The sequence below is a fragment of the Montipora foliosa genome, chromosome 6 (genome assembly GCF_036669935.1).
Source record: "Montipora foliosa isolate CH-2021 chromosome 6, ASM3666993v2, whole genome shotgun sequence".
NCBI classification, from domain to species: domain Eukaryota; kingdom Metazoa; phylum Cnidaria; class Anthozoa; order Scleractinia; family Acroporidae; genus Montipora; species Montipora foliosa.
Window position 1 is genome coordinate 66,716,394 of NC_090874.1, and position 17,500 is coordinate 66,733,893.

At 39.3% G+C, this 17,500-nt stretch overlaps 2 protein-coding genes across 14 annotated transcripts in view; both read left to right on the forward strand.

The window, feature by feature from the left end:
- LOC138008191 (uncharacterized) overlaps positions 1-10,207 on the forward strand; it is a 94,690-nt gene extending 84,483 nt beyond the window's left edge. For 10 of the 13 annotated variants that reach the window (XM_068855423.1, XM_068855427.1, XM_068855429.1 and 7 more), the window contains 9 exons: positions 1,177-1,557; positions 2,822-3,241; positions 5,758-5,805; positions 6,301-6,348; positions 7,143-7,199; positions 7,377-7,436; positions 7,644-7,691; positions 8,046-8,105; positions 8,295-8,445. In XM_068855423.1, the coding sequence (XP_068711524.1) occupies positions 1,177-1,557; positions 2,822-3,241; positions 5,758-5,805; positions 6,301-6,348; positions 7,143-7,199; positions 7,377-7,436; positions 7,644-7,691; positions 8,046-8,105; positions 8,295-8,440 (1,268 nt within the window). In that variant the 3' untranslated portion in view covers positions 8,441-8,445. Of the gene's footprint in view, positions 1-1,176; positions 1,558-2,821; positions 3,242-5,757; positions 5,806-6,010; positions 6,202-6,300; positions 6,349-7,142; positions 7,200-7,376; positions 7,437-7,643; positions 7,692-8,045; positions 8,106-8,294; positions 8,446-9,409; positions 9,514-10,066 lie in introns of those variants that run through there. The other 3 variants (XM_068855426.1, XM_068855431.1, XM_068855435.1) reach the window with 3 other exon arrangements.
- Positions 10,208-10,500: 293 nt separating this feature from the next.
- The window catches only part of LOC138005936 (sphingomyelinase C-like), an 8,091-nt gene continuing 1,091 nt past the window's right edge, over positions 10,501-17,500 (forward strand). The window contains exons 1-3 of the mRNA XM_068852106.1: positions 10,501-10,638; positions 11,449-11,561; positions 12,837-15,678. Coding sequence (XP_068708207.1) covers positions 15,676-15,678 — 3 coding nt within the window. The 5' untranslated portion in view covers positions 10,501-10,638; positions 11,449-11,561; positions 12,837-15,675. The remainder of the gene's footprint in view (positions 10,639-11,448; positions 11,562-12,836; positions 15,679-17,500) is intronic.

The window sequence follows — 17,500 nt, forward strand, 5'->3', positions numbered from 1 at the left end:
ATAGTTCGTATGTTCGTGCAATTTCGACAACCTTATCGAGGGTTAAATATTTGCTCTGGTTTATCAGCTTTTCGCGAATTTTGTGAGAATTTGTGCCAAACACAATCCTGTCCCTCATCATTTCATCTGGCTCTTAATTGAAAGCGCAATCCCTGGCTAAAAGTTTCAGATCCGTTACGAACTGTTCTATTGTTTCCACTTCGCTCTGAACGCGGTTGTGGAATTTATATCGACAAAATACTGGGTTTGTTCTGGGTTCCACGTGTGCTTTAAATCGCTCGAAGTAAGCCTTTAGTTTCTTCTTATCCTCTTCGCTGATACCTGACCACTTATTAACGATATCTCGTTCTTTCTTCATATGACCAAATAGCTGCACTTTTCCTCCTCTTTCTTACTGGAGAGCGGGCCACTGAACATCAATTCCACGTGTTGCCGAAAACGCTCCCACCTTTCCGGTAAGTTTTCGGCCTCCCAATCCATTTGAGGACATTGCACTCCAGCTACATCCATATTCGAGTGTTCATCCCCTCTTCTGACACCATGTAAAATCAATATCGCAATGAATGTCATAAGATTATCGCTTAAAAAAATGGCGTTATCCTGCACATATCTCTCACAGCCCGGTTGCTAAGCTCGCATAAATTAATAAAGGCGCGAAACCGATAGAATATGTGCATACATTACTGGCCCAACATCCATGGAAGCTTTTGACGTTTCACCAACATCACTGTCTAGAAATTATATCTATTTTTCCTGGTTACATTGGATGAAAACTTCTCTGAACTAGTGCTATCAGCACAAGCCGCCATAATTTTCTCAATTTGCGCAGTATTTGTGTTCCACCGCTGACGTCACAAACACTCGCTATTGTTTTAAGAGGTAATAAATCCTTCAGAGAAATTTCTTTTTTCGCCCTCAGTATTTCGAATTTCCAACCAACGAAGTCTGTAATTAACTGTCCGAATATCAACTGGTATTTTGTTCGATGTATGGTTAGCTATAGGTAAGGGTTGGGGTCTCATTCATTATTCATAACTGGGTTAACCCTAGCTTGTTCGTCAGACTGTTTTTGACCACTCTATAAAAGCTTTGTTTAGCGTAATAACATGTCCCCTTTCTCTGGTCTATTTGAGACGATAATCCTCAAAATGTTACCTGTTTTAAAACTTGTTTTAGAATGTTCCAACTACAGATTTTTGAATGAGTCCAACCGAGCAATGACCCATGTTAACAGCAGCATTGGTAAGCTGTGCGATTCAACGTTGTCTGGTTGGTATCGATTTAGCGGAGAGGCTGGAACTCAGATGGCAGATTCTTGTCGAAAGATGTATCACTGCAACACAGACTCACCGGGCTGGCTCAATGGCACGCATCCTACAGTTGCTGAGGGGATTGTTCAACGAAAAGTTTGTTTTTTGCAGCACTTGAATGGGACTGACTGCTGCTACTTTTCAAAGGAAATCAGTGTTCGCAACTGTGGAGCGTTTTATGTTTACCGCCTTGATCCACCCAGGTGTTACTCACGTTACTGCGGCAACGGACTGCCACAAGCACCAGGTTTGAAGGCATTTTAATTTCCTGCTTTCTCTTTGCAACCTTTGGTGTGAGAGGCTTTCCTGACAAGATTCCAACACTTTTTGCCGACAACAATTGTCTCCATCCATTGAGATTTGTGCCACGGATAAAGAGTCTATTAAGATTTTTGATACAGCTATAAAAAACAATAATGCGAAGGATTAAAAAAATCAATTTATTTCTTATTGATTTACAATTATTATATAGGCAAACTGGTCCGAGATGAAAAAGAAGAAAAACAGCGATTTGCAACTCTTGATGATCTCGAGCTAGGCAAACTCGTCGAGGGATCTCAAGAACTCTGCAAGTTCTCTCATCGTAAAATTCTATTTTGTAAGCATTTCTTACAATTTTTGCTAAAGTTTTGGTCTTTTTCAAAGAGATTTGAGCTTCAAAGCTAAATCCCTTGCATCGATACGACGCTCACTCTGGAGCTTGTACAAAGTTGTATTTTGACTTTGGTAACGCGAAATTTGATTGGCTAGTAGAAAATTATATTGTCAGTATAGTGTATCGAGAAGATGTGTTTTCAACAGGAAATAAATTCACTCGATACTAAAAATATATTTTGAAAAAGGAAGTCATTTTATAGAAGCCTGATTTTAACGCTCGGGCGGTTGGGAGAATTCTCGAAAGTTATGCTTCGACTTCGTCTCGGGTTTGCATAATTGTCTCGAATTCTCCTAACTTCCCTGGTGTTTAGATCAGGCTTTGCAAACACGAAACGTCTTCTATTGCTGATTAATACACGTTTGATAAAACCTCCGTCGCCCCACCGCCTACCTAACCTTTGGTTATTACTAGTGTGAATGTGCTGACCGGAAATTTGACAGTGCAGTTGTGCAGCAAGGTTTGAATAACAATTTGAACATGGCAGTGTTTTAAATTAATTAGGGAGTGGGGGGGGGGGGGGAGGGGGGAGGGGGTAATTGAAACTGGATTAAAAAGCACCAAGAATCTATATCTCACTACTGACGTCATTTCTTATGCCTAAGCTGTCCAGTAAACGATAAAACAAGATCGAGCAAACACCCACGTTAAATTGCTGTTTAAAATGGAGTTCCTTTGGTTTAGAAAATCACACTCCTTGGATGACATATCATTACAGCTCTCGCTCAGTTACGTCATTCCTGTCCCCTTGTATATTATTTCTTTCCTCTCATTTGTGCGAATGTTGTTACTCGGAGCCTGGAAATGATGCCTTTTTCTAACAATGAATTTAGTATATCGAATGAAATCTTTTCAGAGTGTTCAAACTACAAATCGCTCACGGAAGCCAACCGAGCAACAAAGCATGGACACAACCGTTTTCAATCACTTGCTCGTTGCATGAACGAAAGCACCCTGTCTGGATGGTACCGGTTTGACAGAGAGGCTGGAAATCAAATGGCTGATACTTGTGTTGAGAGGTATCACTGCGGTGCCGAGTATCCAGGCTGGCTTAGTGGAGGACACCCCTCTGTCGAGGATGGCGCCGTCGTGCGTAGGGTGTGTTTCAAGGGTTACTACGGCCACTGCTGTGAATACTTCGTTTACATCAGTGTTCGCAACTGCGGTGGATTTTACGTTTATAAGCTGACTCCTTTGCCTACGTCAAGCTATTGCTACTATCGTTACTGTGCTAGCAACGGAACTGCACTAGTACTGCCAACAACTTTGACAACAGGTAAACATTAATTAGTTTGTGGCAAACAGTGTTATGCACAATCACTGCAATATTTGAAAGTCATTGGAATGGTTTATTCAATTTTGAAAATCTCGAGGTGCTTTGAATTTTTCCCGAAGGCAAAACTCTCAAGGGAAACTTGAGAGAGCCTTTGAACGAAATACAGCTATTACCGAGATCTCCATAGCTGTGGCCAACATGCACTAAAATAAGTCGCGTCAAATGTATATTATATAGATAGATACTGATTAGATACCAGGATTTTCCTTCTTACGAAGCAACCATGTCTTCACCGCGCGCAGTGAACATATCATTTTTATCTTTCACATGTGAGGATATAGGTGTCGAAATGGTAACTAACACGATTAGCCAATAAAACGCAAGCTTCCCCTTCATTGCAAGATACGTTTGTGCTGTAATATAATTCTTCTTTTTCGTTGCACAATTTGACCTTATCATGATTTGTTTTCCCTAACTTTCATATCTTGTTTCATGTTAAACAACATGCGTGTTTTGGTGATTGGTGACCACTTTTTTACCATTTTGAAAACGAATAAAACAAGTTTTTTGTTAATCTGGACATTTCATCAATATCTATATAATAAACAGAACATTACATGGCCGCTTTGGGATACAAATTTTATCTTCTCGTGCTGATAGTATCTCTCACGAGTGAGCGCATTCGCGCGCATTCTATCAGCACTCCAGGATAAATATAGATTACTTCATGGTTGGTGAGTGCGATTTTTATTCACGAGTTGTGAAGGATCGCGTAAACGAACTTGTGAGTTTAACGATTCTTCACAAAAAGTGAGTAATAAAAATCGTACAAATGAGCCAACCATGAAGTAATTTGTTTATTATATAAGTACAGAAATCAGAAATCAGAAATACTGTCTGATGAGTGCGTGAGCACGAAACTCGGAGTAACACAGAACTTTGTCTCTTCGTTATATCTTCTTAAGTACAGAAATCATAAAGTTATGGAGGTAAGTCACAAAAAGTGTGTAATAAAAATAGTACAAACGAGCCAACCATGAAGTAATTTGTTTATTATATAAGTACAGAAATCAGAAATCAGAAATCAGAAATACAGAAAGACAGAAATCAGAAATACTGTCTGATGAGTGCGTGAGCACGAAACTCGGAGTAACAGAGAATTTTGTCTCTTCGTTATATCTTCTTAAGTACAGAAACCATAAAGTTATCGAGGTAATGGCTAATCGAGAGGCTATCAAATCACCGATCGTGAACAAAAGCCCCAAACAAATAGCAAAATATTTTTGAAATAAAAGAAATCTTTACCTTTCATACCTCGCTTAATTTAAGCACTTTTAAAACATTTAAAACTTCTGAAGTATTTTGTGAAGAAAAGTAAGGAATAAAAGATCAAAAACTTTGAAAACCATACACTAGTCGGCCGTCATGTTTACAAATTTTACAGTCTGCGCACAGGCCACCCGCGCCAAAGTTCAACATAATATTAAGGACGGTGGCTACTAAATCAAAGGTATTTTTGCGCGGTTTACTGAATATGAACAAGTGTTATCGAAATCCCATAATAAAATTCAGGGTAACACACATTTTTCGAAGATAATCAATCAAGAATATTTGTAAAAAGCTTTAAAATACAAAGCAGTGTATGGCTTTCTTTTCCAAATTGAAGCTAAATTATCTCTGAAAAATGCGTCGTTACCCCGAATTTTCTTTTGGATACAAAGATCACTTGCTAATTTCTGCTTTCTCCGCGTAGTTTTGAACCGCGCAAAAATATCCCTGTATTAATAAGCACCACCCACAGGAAATCTGAGCATCTCGATAAGCGCAGAACGTATGCGGATTAACAATAGTAGGCACCGTCCTGCCAAAAGTCCGTCGAAAAGGCTGATACGACCATTTTTCACCAGTGAAAACCACAGGCGCACGCTCATGGAATAATTGTTAATTAATTTTGGGTTGATATACTAAATTTCACCCTGCAATTTGCCGTTTGCTTTTCTTTGCTGTCCTCTTAAAGTAGGGGGTTCAAGCAATGAAAAGGGCTGCGGCAACGAAAACTTCGCTTCGTTATATAACTTTGCGCTATCTCAATTGTATGGCCATTATTCCATTTCGTTCACGTCGTGCAATACAGGCCCACTAACTAGATTGGCACAAACGGATTAAAGGTGAATAAAGAAAATGAAACCTGGTTATCCTTAATGGCCCTTTTTTATGCTGGAGACACATTTTGCGCCTATCAATTTACATTTGGTTTGTGTAAAGACGTATATGAGTCGAATAACCCGTGTTGGACGACCGACAATTGAAGCTCTCTCAGGGGTTATTTTGAGTCATAGGGCAAGACGCACTTTTCGAAGAGAGTTCTCAAAAAGGACTTCATAGTGATTATACCATGACCTACTATTAATTTCTTCCTTTCACCCGGGTAACCGTTACCACTTAATTCCATTCGTAAACAGCTCAACCGACAACAATTTAATTTCAAATTTATTTTGTTTGAAATTTTGTAACAGAGATTTCAACGTCATCTACTGCGCAGACAACAACAAAGCCCCCAACAAGTAAGTGCACTCAATCGGTTATTCTTAATGGTGTCTTTTGCTTATTCTTTGCCTTTAAAGCCAAAAAGTACGGGTAGAAATGTGGAAGCCAATGATCGGCTTGTGTTCGACAATGGTTAAACTTCCGAAGCTCGGTCACTATTCTGAATTCCCTTAATAAACAGCTCAACCCACAACAATTAATTCAAATTTATTTTGTTTGTAGTTTTCGTTACAGAGTTTTCAGCGTCAAGTACTTCGGCGACAACGACAGAGCCCCTAACAAGAAAGGGCACTCAATCGGTTGCTGTTAATGTCACTTGTTGTTCTTTGTTCTCCTTTGATCATTACAGCAAAAACCTACCGAACGAAATGTGGAAGCCAATACCTGGCTGGTGTTGAAAAATGGTTAAACTTTAGCTTCCGGTGCGACGTCGCAATGCTTTATTCCTTTCCTAACAGCTTAGCCGACGGTAATTTAACTTCAAATTCATTTTATTTCAATTTTTGTTACAGAGCTTTCATTGTCTAGTACTGTGCAGACGGCAACCGAGCCCCTAACAAGTAAGTACATTCAATCGTTTAATATGGAAGAAATGTGGAAGCCAATGATTGGCTCGTGTTGGACAATGGTATAGCTCCCGCTACGAGGTGGCTATGTTGCAGGTAAAATCGAGTCTCAGGTTCAATCTGCTTTTAACCAGATTAAATTAGTGATTCTCATTTTACCTAGGTTGAATATGCACTCAGATGCATTGAAGAAACTTTTTTCGGAACCTAAATTAAACCTAAAGAAAAATTAGGGTCAGGTCTGACTCAGGACAGGATTAGTTTTGGTTATTATAGATGGCTATCAATTATGACTCATTATACAGAAGTAAATAATGAAAAGCAGTGTGTTAGATTGAGCATGCCCATCATTGTAGTGTAGTGGTGAATGCACAGGACCAAAGATCTGGAAGGTCCGAGATCGAATACCGGTAAGTGCATATTACGGTTCTTTGTTCCCTTACTATATGTTGCAATCTTGAGGCTGAATGGATAACTGTGTGAATACAGCAACCGATAAGATGGTAAGAAACATTGAAAAGATGTGTTGAGATGCGTAAGACAGAGCTGGAAGAAAGGTGTAGGTGTTTTCAAGTCCCTTTTTGGGGCCGGTAAGTATAGCTGATTTAAACTTAGTCTAATTCGAGTGCACACAATTATTCATCCTTGGTAAAATGAGGATCACCAATATAACCTAGGTAAAAACGGAATCAACCTGAGACCAGATTTGAGCTACAGCAGCCATTTTGTATTCCCTTCGTAAAAAGCTCAACCGTTAAGAGTTTAATTTCAAATTTCTTTGGTTTTAGTTTTTGTTACAGAGCTTTCAACGTCATCTACCGCGCAGACAACAGGAACGCCAACGAGTAAGTACACTCAATGGGTTCAGTATTGTTGATGATGTTTGTTGTTTCTACTTTTTCCTTTGAAAGTAATGTATACAAAAAAAAAATTATATTTGAAATGCGTCTTTCAGACAAAAAAATACTGAGGAGTGATACACCTCCCGACAACAACTAATTTCAAATTTATTTTGTTTGTAGCTTTTGTTAAAGAGTTTTCAACGTCAAGTACTACCGCGACAACGACAAAGCCCCTAATAAGTAAGTGTACTCAATCGGTTGCTGTTAATGTCACTTGTTGTTCTTTGTTTTCCTTTGACCTTTACTGCCAAAACCTGCCGAACGAAATGTGGAAGCCAATAACTGGCTGGTGTTGAAAAATGGTTTAGCTTCCGGTGCGAGATCGCAATGTTTTGTTCCTTTCCTAGACAGCTTAACCGACGATTATTTTTCCATTTTTCGTCACAGAGCTTTCATTTTCTAGTACTGTGCAGACAGCAACCGAGCCCCTAACAAGTAAGTACACTCAATCGGTTATTGTTAAAAAGGAAAAGGAAAGGAACTTTATTTAAGTGTCTAATTGTTCTAGCGCTGGAGCACTAATTGGGGGCACTGTAAACTGAAATTAACATTGAAAGCAAAATCAAGACAAAGATCAAAATTTTTAACCGGGTATCAACAAAGTGACTGAATTTTAACCGACAAGTGCCCCCACCCCCGCCCCAATCACGATTGAAATGTGAGAGCCAATAATTGGCTTGTTTGGGACAATGTTATAGCTTCCGGAGCCAGCTGATCTTCTTTACTCCCTTCGTAAGAGCTCAACCGACAGCAATTTAGCTTAAATTTGTTTTGTTTGAATTTCCTTAGCTTTTTTAACTGAGATAACAACGTCATCTACAGTGCAGACAACAACAAGGACCCCACCAAGTAAGTATAGTACGCTCAATCGGTTTTTTAACTGGTGTTTTTCTTTCTACGTTTGTCTTGGTAGCCAACACCTACCAGACCAAATGTGGGAGCCAATAATTGTGGTATAACTTGCGGTGCGAGGTCGCTATCGTCTATTTATTCCCACTCAAATGTAATTTGTTTATTTTGTTCGAATTTTTGTTGCAGAGCTTTCAACATCATCTACTGCACAGACAACAACAGAGCCCCCAACAAGTAAGTGCACTCAATTCGTTATACTTAATGATTTGTTCTCTAGTTTTTCTTTAGAACCCAGTGACCGAACGATTTGTGTCGGACGTACAGTGGTATAGCTTCCGGAGGAAGGTCCTTTGGAGTCACGGTTCTGTCGTATGGACAAACGACTCGCACGATGATGATACTTGCTTTATCTTTGAGCAAAATCTAATCGCACTCAAATAAAATCAGTTCGGATTTCTGTCGAAAATTCGACGAAATCTCGGACTCATTTTGTCACCTCCAAGGCTTGACTTCAAAGTTCCAACCCCTTTGAATTCAAGTCTTATTAGGCATGTAAAAGTTGTGAATCAAACTTTACGAGCTGCCACTTTTTGCAAGCGTGTTGAATTGGACTTTTCATGGCACAAAAGAGTCATTTTCAACAAGAAAAGACTTTTAAACAGCATAAAAGTTCAAGAACCAAGACTCTATACTCTACTGATGATAACTAGTTGCTGGATGCATGTGATGTTCACAAAGAACTACAAAATGCATTAGGTGATTGAGTCTCTATTATCAGTATAGCTCTTGTTAATTTTAAAATGCCAGTTGAATTTAAATTTGATAAAATGTTGAATTCAACTCGCCAAACGTTGCAGGTCAAATGGTTTAAGATCGGTAAATTTCCAGTGTGCTGTAAATTGTTGTTCAGCTTGATGAGTTATTTACAAGAATTAATCCCAATCTATTGATTGGATTTGTTTTTTTCAAAAATCTCTTTTCCTATTCTACGATGGCCCAGGAGGGTCACAGTCCAGTTTTAATTTTGCGAAGTCCAGTTTTAATTTTTCGCAGTCCAGTTTTAATTTTAATTTTATTTTTGATTATCCTCAAAGATGACAGACTGACTATTTTTCTTGAGGTAAAAAGCAAACACATAAGTATATTTGAGTGTGTTTCGGTTTCAGAACATCCTCTGCTTTTCTGAAAAACTAAACCTCAATCCATGACATGCATGTTGTGTTTCTGCATCTCTTCCATTTTCTGTTTGACCTGAGCATCTAACGTTGTTTGATTGACTCGTTAATTTACCCCTCTTGCAGCTACAGCTGAATTACAAGGGCACCAGCAACTATATTATTGATATTTATAAGTACAACAATTGTTCATCCGTTCAGTCCTGGCAACTACTTTAACACTGCTATTTACAACAGAGCCAGAGCAAAGAGAATACCCATGGTGGGTTTCAGGGGGAATGGGTATTATGTTTGAAAGAAAACCTTTATCTCGGAAATTCTGAAATAACTTTTGGCATGATTTTTCCCGCCTTTGACTGAGGGGCAGAAAGCCTGAACGGCTAAGGGCTGCATTATACGGCAGCCCACGGAAAATAATGTTAAATGCCCTCTTTTGTATCAATTATAGGGTTTTGCTCAGATAAACCGGAAGGTCTGCCCAAACGGGTGCTACATATTCAATAACTGATCTAACCTGGCTATAGTTCCAAACTTGGCACTTTGTGCATGGTTCATGTAACGGTTGTAGTAGGACAAGTAGCGTTGTAAGGCTTGTCGCGATTTAGCTTGGGCATCTCTGGCTGCCTGGGTGTCTTTTTCATCATATCGATTACAACTGTACCAACTTGAGAGCCACGCCCCCAGTTCCATCGGAACGCTCGTTAATAAATGTTCGCAGTTGACATCCCCTCCCTTGGCTTTTTCATGTTTAAGTCCTCATTTGTTTTTTTTTCTTACTTACAGGGAGTTTGCCGACTGAAGAGTGCTTTGAAGCAACTCAATTTTTTTTCTCTAAAGTAGATACATAATATGATGAGAGCGCCCTAATCAGCTATCATTGGGAATTTTACGATTGCGATAGAATCAGATCCATGTTCATATTTGGAAAGAGACGACGGTCCTTTCTTTTCGTTGTGGATATTTTTTTTCTCAGTTTTATATACGCGTAGACAATTGTAAGTACAGAAACGGGAAGCAATTCAGTACGAGCTTGTTATTTCAGTTGTGTTGTCTTTCAATTGAGAACCTAAGAATCGATTTTTGATAAATATCTTCACAAAAAGTCTCAACGGCTTTTCTCAAAATCCCGGGGTATTAATCACTGATTCTATGTTCCCCTCGTTGCTTCTGTCCTTGACCTCAACCAGCGTTTCTTTTATTTTCTTTGCCTTTCTTTTTCTTTTTTTTTTTTTTTTCTTTTCTTTTCTATGTCGTCTTTTGTTTTGTTCTGTTTTTTTGGGTGTTTTTTTTTTGTTTCTATTTTTAGCCTTTTGCTCCCAGGGAAGTCCCATGAATATAGAGTGAGAGAATGCTGGGTAAGATACATGCAGGAAGAAGGTTCCATTTCTAGGAATCAGGGGCCCTTAAGATCAGCAATTTCGAGCAAAGGATTAACGACAAGTATCGATATGATGCTACAGCAAGTTGCAACATTAGTGGAGACACTTAGCCTTCTTGGGGCGTTATTAATTTACCTATTATCTCCCATATTGCAGCCCCCCTCCCCCTCTTATCAATGTTGTTAGCAAGACAAAAAATGCTGAAAACTTAAACTGTCAACGTTGAATGGTGGCGAGGGAGGGGAGAAGTGGTAAAGGTTGAAATTCTAGATACGGCGGGTATTGGAAGCAAGAAAAGGCGTTGTTTTTTTTTAACGGGAGTGTCTCAACAATTTTGAAACGTGTTGTAGCAAGGGACCAAGTAAATATATTTTCATCACAAGATTTCAGCGGCAGGCGTTGACAAGTTGCTGAGTCCTTGAGTTTAATAAGCCGAAAGATTTGCGTACTGTGTTTTCCCGTGATCTCACTAGTGGAACGCGATATTTTTATCTTACTTATCTTACTTATTTTTATCTTACTTAAATAACTCGATAACACTGCATCAAAATAATGGATAAAAAAATCAGCTACTCAGAAGGGTTATAAAAAAATATCACGATTAAAAACCTCGTCAAACAGGTGGATCGCTTACCTCGGTCTCGATCTGCTAAATCCAGTTTGAACTTCACTTTTCGCAGCATGTGCAGGACAGAGGAACAGCAGTCATTGACGAATTTAAATAAGAAATCTAGAGCTCAATGAGAAGTAAAAATTAAGTAGTACATATAAATACCTGTTTTTCAGTGCCAATGAAACATTCATCGCTAGGAACTGCAGCTGGTACCCTAGCCTCCCTTTGAGCCCTTGCCAACTTCGGATGAAGACCACCTCTCTAAACCTTGGTGACATGATTCAAGGTAACGCACTTTATAGCTTTGTAAGCAAGGACTGCAGGGTATTAAAACAGAAGCAGCGGATCCTGGTGAAGGATCTTATCAGCAATCATAAATATGATTAAAAAGCAAAAGAGCAAGGCTGTGATAACGGTTTACGAGTACATTCTACAAAGGCAATATTTCGAAGGGCACGCACCGCGTTACAATATGAGTGGTGATATGGCGTATAATATGATACAATAGCTGTGGTCACACTATAGACTTTTACCGAGGTAAAACCGATTTACCTCGGGAAAATTCATTACAAATTTCCCGAGGTAAATTTATCTCGGGTTTCATTTTACCTAGGTAAAAAATTCTGGGAAGGTCACACCACTGAAACACTACGGCCTGGTTTATATGATCAGTTGTTGGAGGTAAATAAGAGGTTGACTGGCTTGCGTGCATCTCGCGCCGATTGTTAAAGAGATATCCATTCTAAAATGCTGGTTGATCTTCATCACTTTCAGAATAGAGAGAGCGTCCAATTCTGCAATGAAAAAACTTCCTGCTTAAGTAAAAAGCAACATGAACAATTTTAAACGGCGACGAGAAATTGAATTTCAAATTTCAAAAGATACTCACAATCTTGCACGGAACTGCGACACTTCGAGTTTGAGCTGCAATGACCTTTGGAGATTACGCGTGCCCCAAAAATTTATTTCACAACGTGAGAGGTCCAGTTCTGTCATCAAGACCTTCGCCGATGAGCGTCTATTGGCTAGCAACCTCGGTATTTCATTTTTCCCTAGCTATCGACTTGGGGTACCTGTCAAGGGAAACTCTATTGTTCTCGAGAAATTTCCCAGCTCCAGAAGATAAAATTTCCCCGAGGTAAGTTACCTAGGGAAAAGTCGGTCACACTGTTTCTCCAGGTCAACAAGTCAACAAGTCAACAAGTCGACTTTACCTAGGTAAAAAGTCTGTAGTGTGACCACAGCTAATATGTGGTATTTATTTTATATATGGTACTTGTTTTATGATATTACACGCCAGGCAATATAGGCTCTCTGTAAAACGTAGTTATTACTCTGATTACTTGTAACTGAAAACCCTAGCTGACAAGGAAAGGCAGTGACGTTCGAAATATTGGCTTTATATTTTATGTTCCTTCACCGTTGCATCAGCCTTGCTCGTTTTGGTTTTTTAACCAACTTGAGTCATCATTACCCTTTCTCTGCCAGTCTTCTTTTTATATGTCGATATGTGCCTTCGTTGTCTAGTATGTCAAAGCTTATATTTTCATTTCGTTTCCAGAAATCGAATTGAAAGGCAACTCGGTAAGAGCCACCCTGGCTGTGATGTTCAAGAGACGTGACAGGATTAACTTGAAAAACAGTTTCCGTAATTTGGGGGAAAATATGAAATACTGCAAATATTTTTTCCGTCTGTGAGGGAGTGTTCTGACTGTTCAAGTCTCGTCATTTGGTTTGATCTGCACCAATCTCCCCTCAAAGACCAGCGTGCGAAGAAATGATGATAGCAAGGAACATGATTAATGAGCATCCGTCCCTCTTGTTTGTTAAATCTTGCATATCACGTTACCCCTAGCTTTCCTATATGTGGTCCTGCTGCGCCCACGAAAATTTTGGAAATGGTTTTAGAAAGAAAAACAGTGGAATCATCTCCTGCACCTCTCTAGCTCATCGAACAATTTGAGGTTATTTGATGTCACCTTTGTGAATCGTCCGACTAATCGGGATACTCACATCGAAAAGCAACTAGCAGACTTTTCGTACGTAGCCTCAGAGTATCTCAGAACTGTAAATATTCACGCGATCAGTTGGATTTGCTTCATTTTCTCGATTTTTACATACGCCATGTGCATCCTGTTACAGAGTTATCTCAGTAGAATTGAAAAGCTGTTTCCCAGGGCATAAAACTTTAGTTTTTTGTCAGGTAGTTCAGCGTTAGGGACATATTGTGTAGTAGAGACATGGATCTTTAGGACTGGATTATCCTTAATCATATTTCTCTATATCAGAGATGCTACCACCCTGCAAGTCGAGATGTCGAAGGAATAGAGGTCATTCATATTAAAAAAATATATATTTTTTGTGATGTTCGTACCAAGCGACCATAATGTTAGTAAAATTATGGTCGCCGCCTCTGACATCCTCAATGGACACTTTTTCTAGCTGCTTCCGCAATCCGACAAGCAAGAGCAGTACCGCAAACACCTGCAATGTCTTGTCCGAAGCGTTTGGTCCTTACTGAAAAAGATACATCCACAAACGTGACATATTTACTAATCGTGTAAATCAAAAAGATAAAAGAAAAATTATCAATCACTCACGAAAGAATTATTTATTTAAAAAATATCCACAAATCGCTTGGTACGAACATCACAAAAAATATATATTTTTTAATATGAATTACCTCAGGAGCCCATCTGGAACGTGCAACTTCCATACAGCGTCTGTGAAACGGCGTTTTCACAAGTAGGTTTATTTTTAGACTAGCCCTTCCCGCGAATTAGGTCAAAAAAAAAAGGTAGTTCCGGTTCGGTGACCCTATGACGTCAGCTTAATTTCTTGTAATTGGTCATCGGGCTCCTGTGGGAGTCTCATTCGCGGGATATTCAATCTAAAAATATATCGGTCTGTGAAAACGCCGCTACACGAACACAGTGGAGTTGTAGGCTCCGGGTCATGGGTTCCTGCATGATGACCTCTATTCCTTCGACATCTCGACTAGCAGGGTGGTAGCATCTCTTGTTAGTTCTTCCCCTATCAGTCCGTAATATATGCACATGGCTTGACCCTCATTTGAATATGGATGTAAATATTACCAATTGAAAGTAATGCAATAGTTTATTTTATTATCTCAAAAGCTCATGACCTTGAAGCGTATAACTCTGGTTAGAGCTGGGGTTTTTTGAGTTTATTAATTTCTTTATTTTGATGTAACGTAGCTCCTGCATTTTCCTGCGCGTGCAGCTTCGATCTTCTTTTTGTCCATATTTGGGCATGACATTGGTGTCCTAAAATCCCAAGCTTTGTTCTAAGGACTCGAAAGAGTTGCAAGTTGCACGTTTCGAGGTCATGTGCTTCTGATTACCTTTATAACATGAGACATAAGAAAATACATGTCAAGAAGCAGCGGTGAGTTACTAATTCACGTGTTTAACACTAGTAGGCTCGACTACTGTGATAGCTTACTCTTACACTAAAGGTTGGCGAAATATCAGCTATTCCGGCTACGTTTCAGCGTGTTATGAACGCTAGCGCGTGCTTAATTGGTTTATTGTACCCTAAAGTCCTGCCACATCATGCCTCTGCATGCATTGCGAACATCATGCCTCTGCATGCTTTACGAACTACTTTGCGAATTACGTTCCGACGAAGCAGGATGCATCATAATCGTGTCGTTTTACGTACAAATGTCCCAATATGTTTAGCGGATATCGATCGTTTGGGCGCCATCTTGGTCTGGCTGGCCGACGTACACACATCACCTCGATCTGATGTGATGTGAATCTGTCATGCCTCGACGTCGGATTCCTATCGCAATGCCAGCATGCTCAAATCTAAGCGGCAAAAATTCCCCGTATCTCCACGTGTTTTGCAGTTGTGCGTGTTGGTTGCTCGGCAGTTTTCTTCGCGCTTCGCTGCTGTGTTAAACTCTTCGAGAAATAACTTAGAAACGATGTACCGCACAGACCTGGGAATTAGAGAGGTGGTTAAAAGATTTGTTTCCAACAACATGCCAAATTCTTGGCTTTTTTCATTTAACGATTTCAAATTTATTTTCTTGTTGCTTGACAGCGTAAACGATATGAGAAGCAAAATGAAAAACAGAGTATGATTAATGTGTTCTCGCGATTGGAGAGCATCCTCGTTCGTTCACTTCAGGCTCACTCACTGCAGCAGCAATAAGTAGTATTTCGTTTCCCGACTGATAATTTGTTAGGGTGTTTGGCAATAAGAAAGGCAACTCAGTTTACGCTCATTGAGCGTCTAGTTTTTACATAAACACTCAATCGTCCCACACTGCATTACGATTTAAATATGGCGCCTGTGAGGTTCAAGCTCCGTGTATTTTCTTATCTGATCACAAGCGCTTCTCTTCTCAAGGAAGATTTTGAAATATCTGCATGGTGAGTGGCTCAGATCAACAAGTTTCAGTGAGCGATGAAATGAAAATACTTCCACTAGAAAACACATTTAAGTTAAAAAGTTGTTATAAATCTGCCCTCGCACGAACACCACGTATACATAAAAAAAATGAACTTGATGCTTCTTCGATTTATTCAACTGTACCCTGATAAATGCTTTAATTAGTAAATGGACAAAAAATAGTGCAGGAACAGCAAGACAACAGCTGACGGACATTTCGTGTTCAAGCTCCAGTTACGCGTCACGGCTCACCGTTTAATAAACTGATACATTGCATGGACTCTTAAATTTTCGACAAGATTACAAAGCGGCCAGTTTCAGGGCTTAGCGATACCCCGTTCTTGAGTCACTCGGTGAAATATCCTACCAAGATTTGTACGATAAGTTGATAAGTTGGCCACGTGTACGACCATTGGAAACATCGGAAAACTTACTTTTGCTGTGTTAGTGATGCACTATAACTTTTTGCCATTTCCTACTGATATTGCTTTGCCAAGTGCACGAATTAGTGCAGTATTGCAAAGAACAGCAACGCGTTTACGTGAAACTGGAAACATCGGGCTGTTTCACGTAAAACACGGTGCTAAATCTCGAGCACATCTCACGTCACAAAGAAAAAAAACATGAAACTAAGGGCGCGTTCGATTGACCCTATTCCGGAATAAGAATACGTGGAGTGGTGATTAAAACGGTATGTTTGGCGCGTTTCGAAGCAGCAAGGATAATAAAATATGTTTAAAATAGAATTTTAGCAGGTGTTTGACAATTATTTTAATGTGAATCTCTGTAAAAACGAAGGATTTCCAACTGATATTCCATGTATTCCTATTCTGGATTACGGTCAATCGAATGCACCCTTAATGGTCTGTAAATTAATCCAATAAGTATGTCTTACATGTATATTAAACCGGAAAGCACCTATTTGTTGGCTTTGACTAGATTTAATTTAATTGCCAGTTTGACTTGCATAATTGAGTTATCACTCAAAAGCAAGCCAACGTAACGTAAATTTCCATATGCCTAACATTTAATGATTAATTTCAGGTTTTTTCTTTTGAGTTGAAGTTTCTCTGAATGTCCTCATTAGCACTGAGTGCAAAATTACCATGCAAATATAAAAAATGGTCAACAAACTTGAAACTCTGAAAAATAACAGCACACATGCCTAAACCACTCATTTAGTACACGAATAAGTAATTTGAACGAGTGATTCCGTCCCAGTGGGGCCGTGGATCGATTTGATAAGGTATTTTACAATGTAAGAAAAACGTATTGAGTGGCTGTATCTATTGAAACTGAATCAACTTGTCACGAGTCAGAAACGGCCTTTCGGGTCCGAAAAGTTGCCAGGACTTCGAGACCTCTGTAGCAGGAGCTCGAGTTCAGTCCAACATTTATCACGTTAGTACATGGGCAAATGCTCCCCTGTTGCCTTCTGTTACTATACCTAAGGAGTTTATACACGCCGGCTCAAACAAATACAGTTTAACATAGAACCAAGTGCCATAGGACTATATTCAGCAATATCAGCACTGTCAAGATTGCCCATTTCGCTGTTCATGTCGTTGTGTAGGTCGAGCCTTGCATTTTCTTTCCTTATTGAAGCAGGAGTTTACGGTGGTATAAAAAAATAAATAAATAAATACTGTAAATGCTTTGTTTATAGTGGAAGTGCACTTAGCTATCAAGCTAGTTTACAGGCACTCCACTGTTAACAAGGTGAAAGTAACATTTCAAACTTAACAGAAACATTATTAAGAACCCCAACTGGCGGGAGGCAACCAGTTGGTTATTTACAAAGCG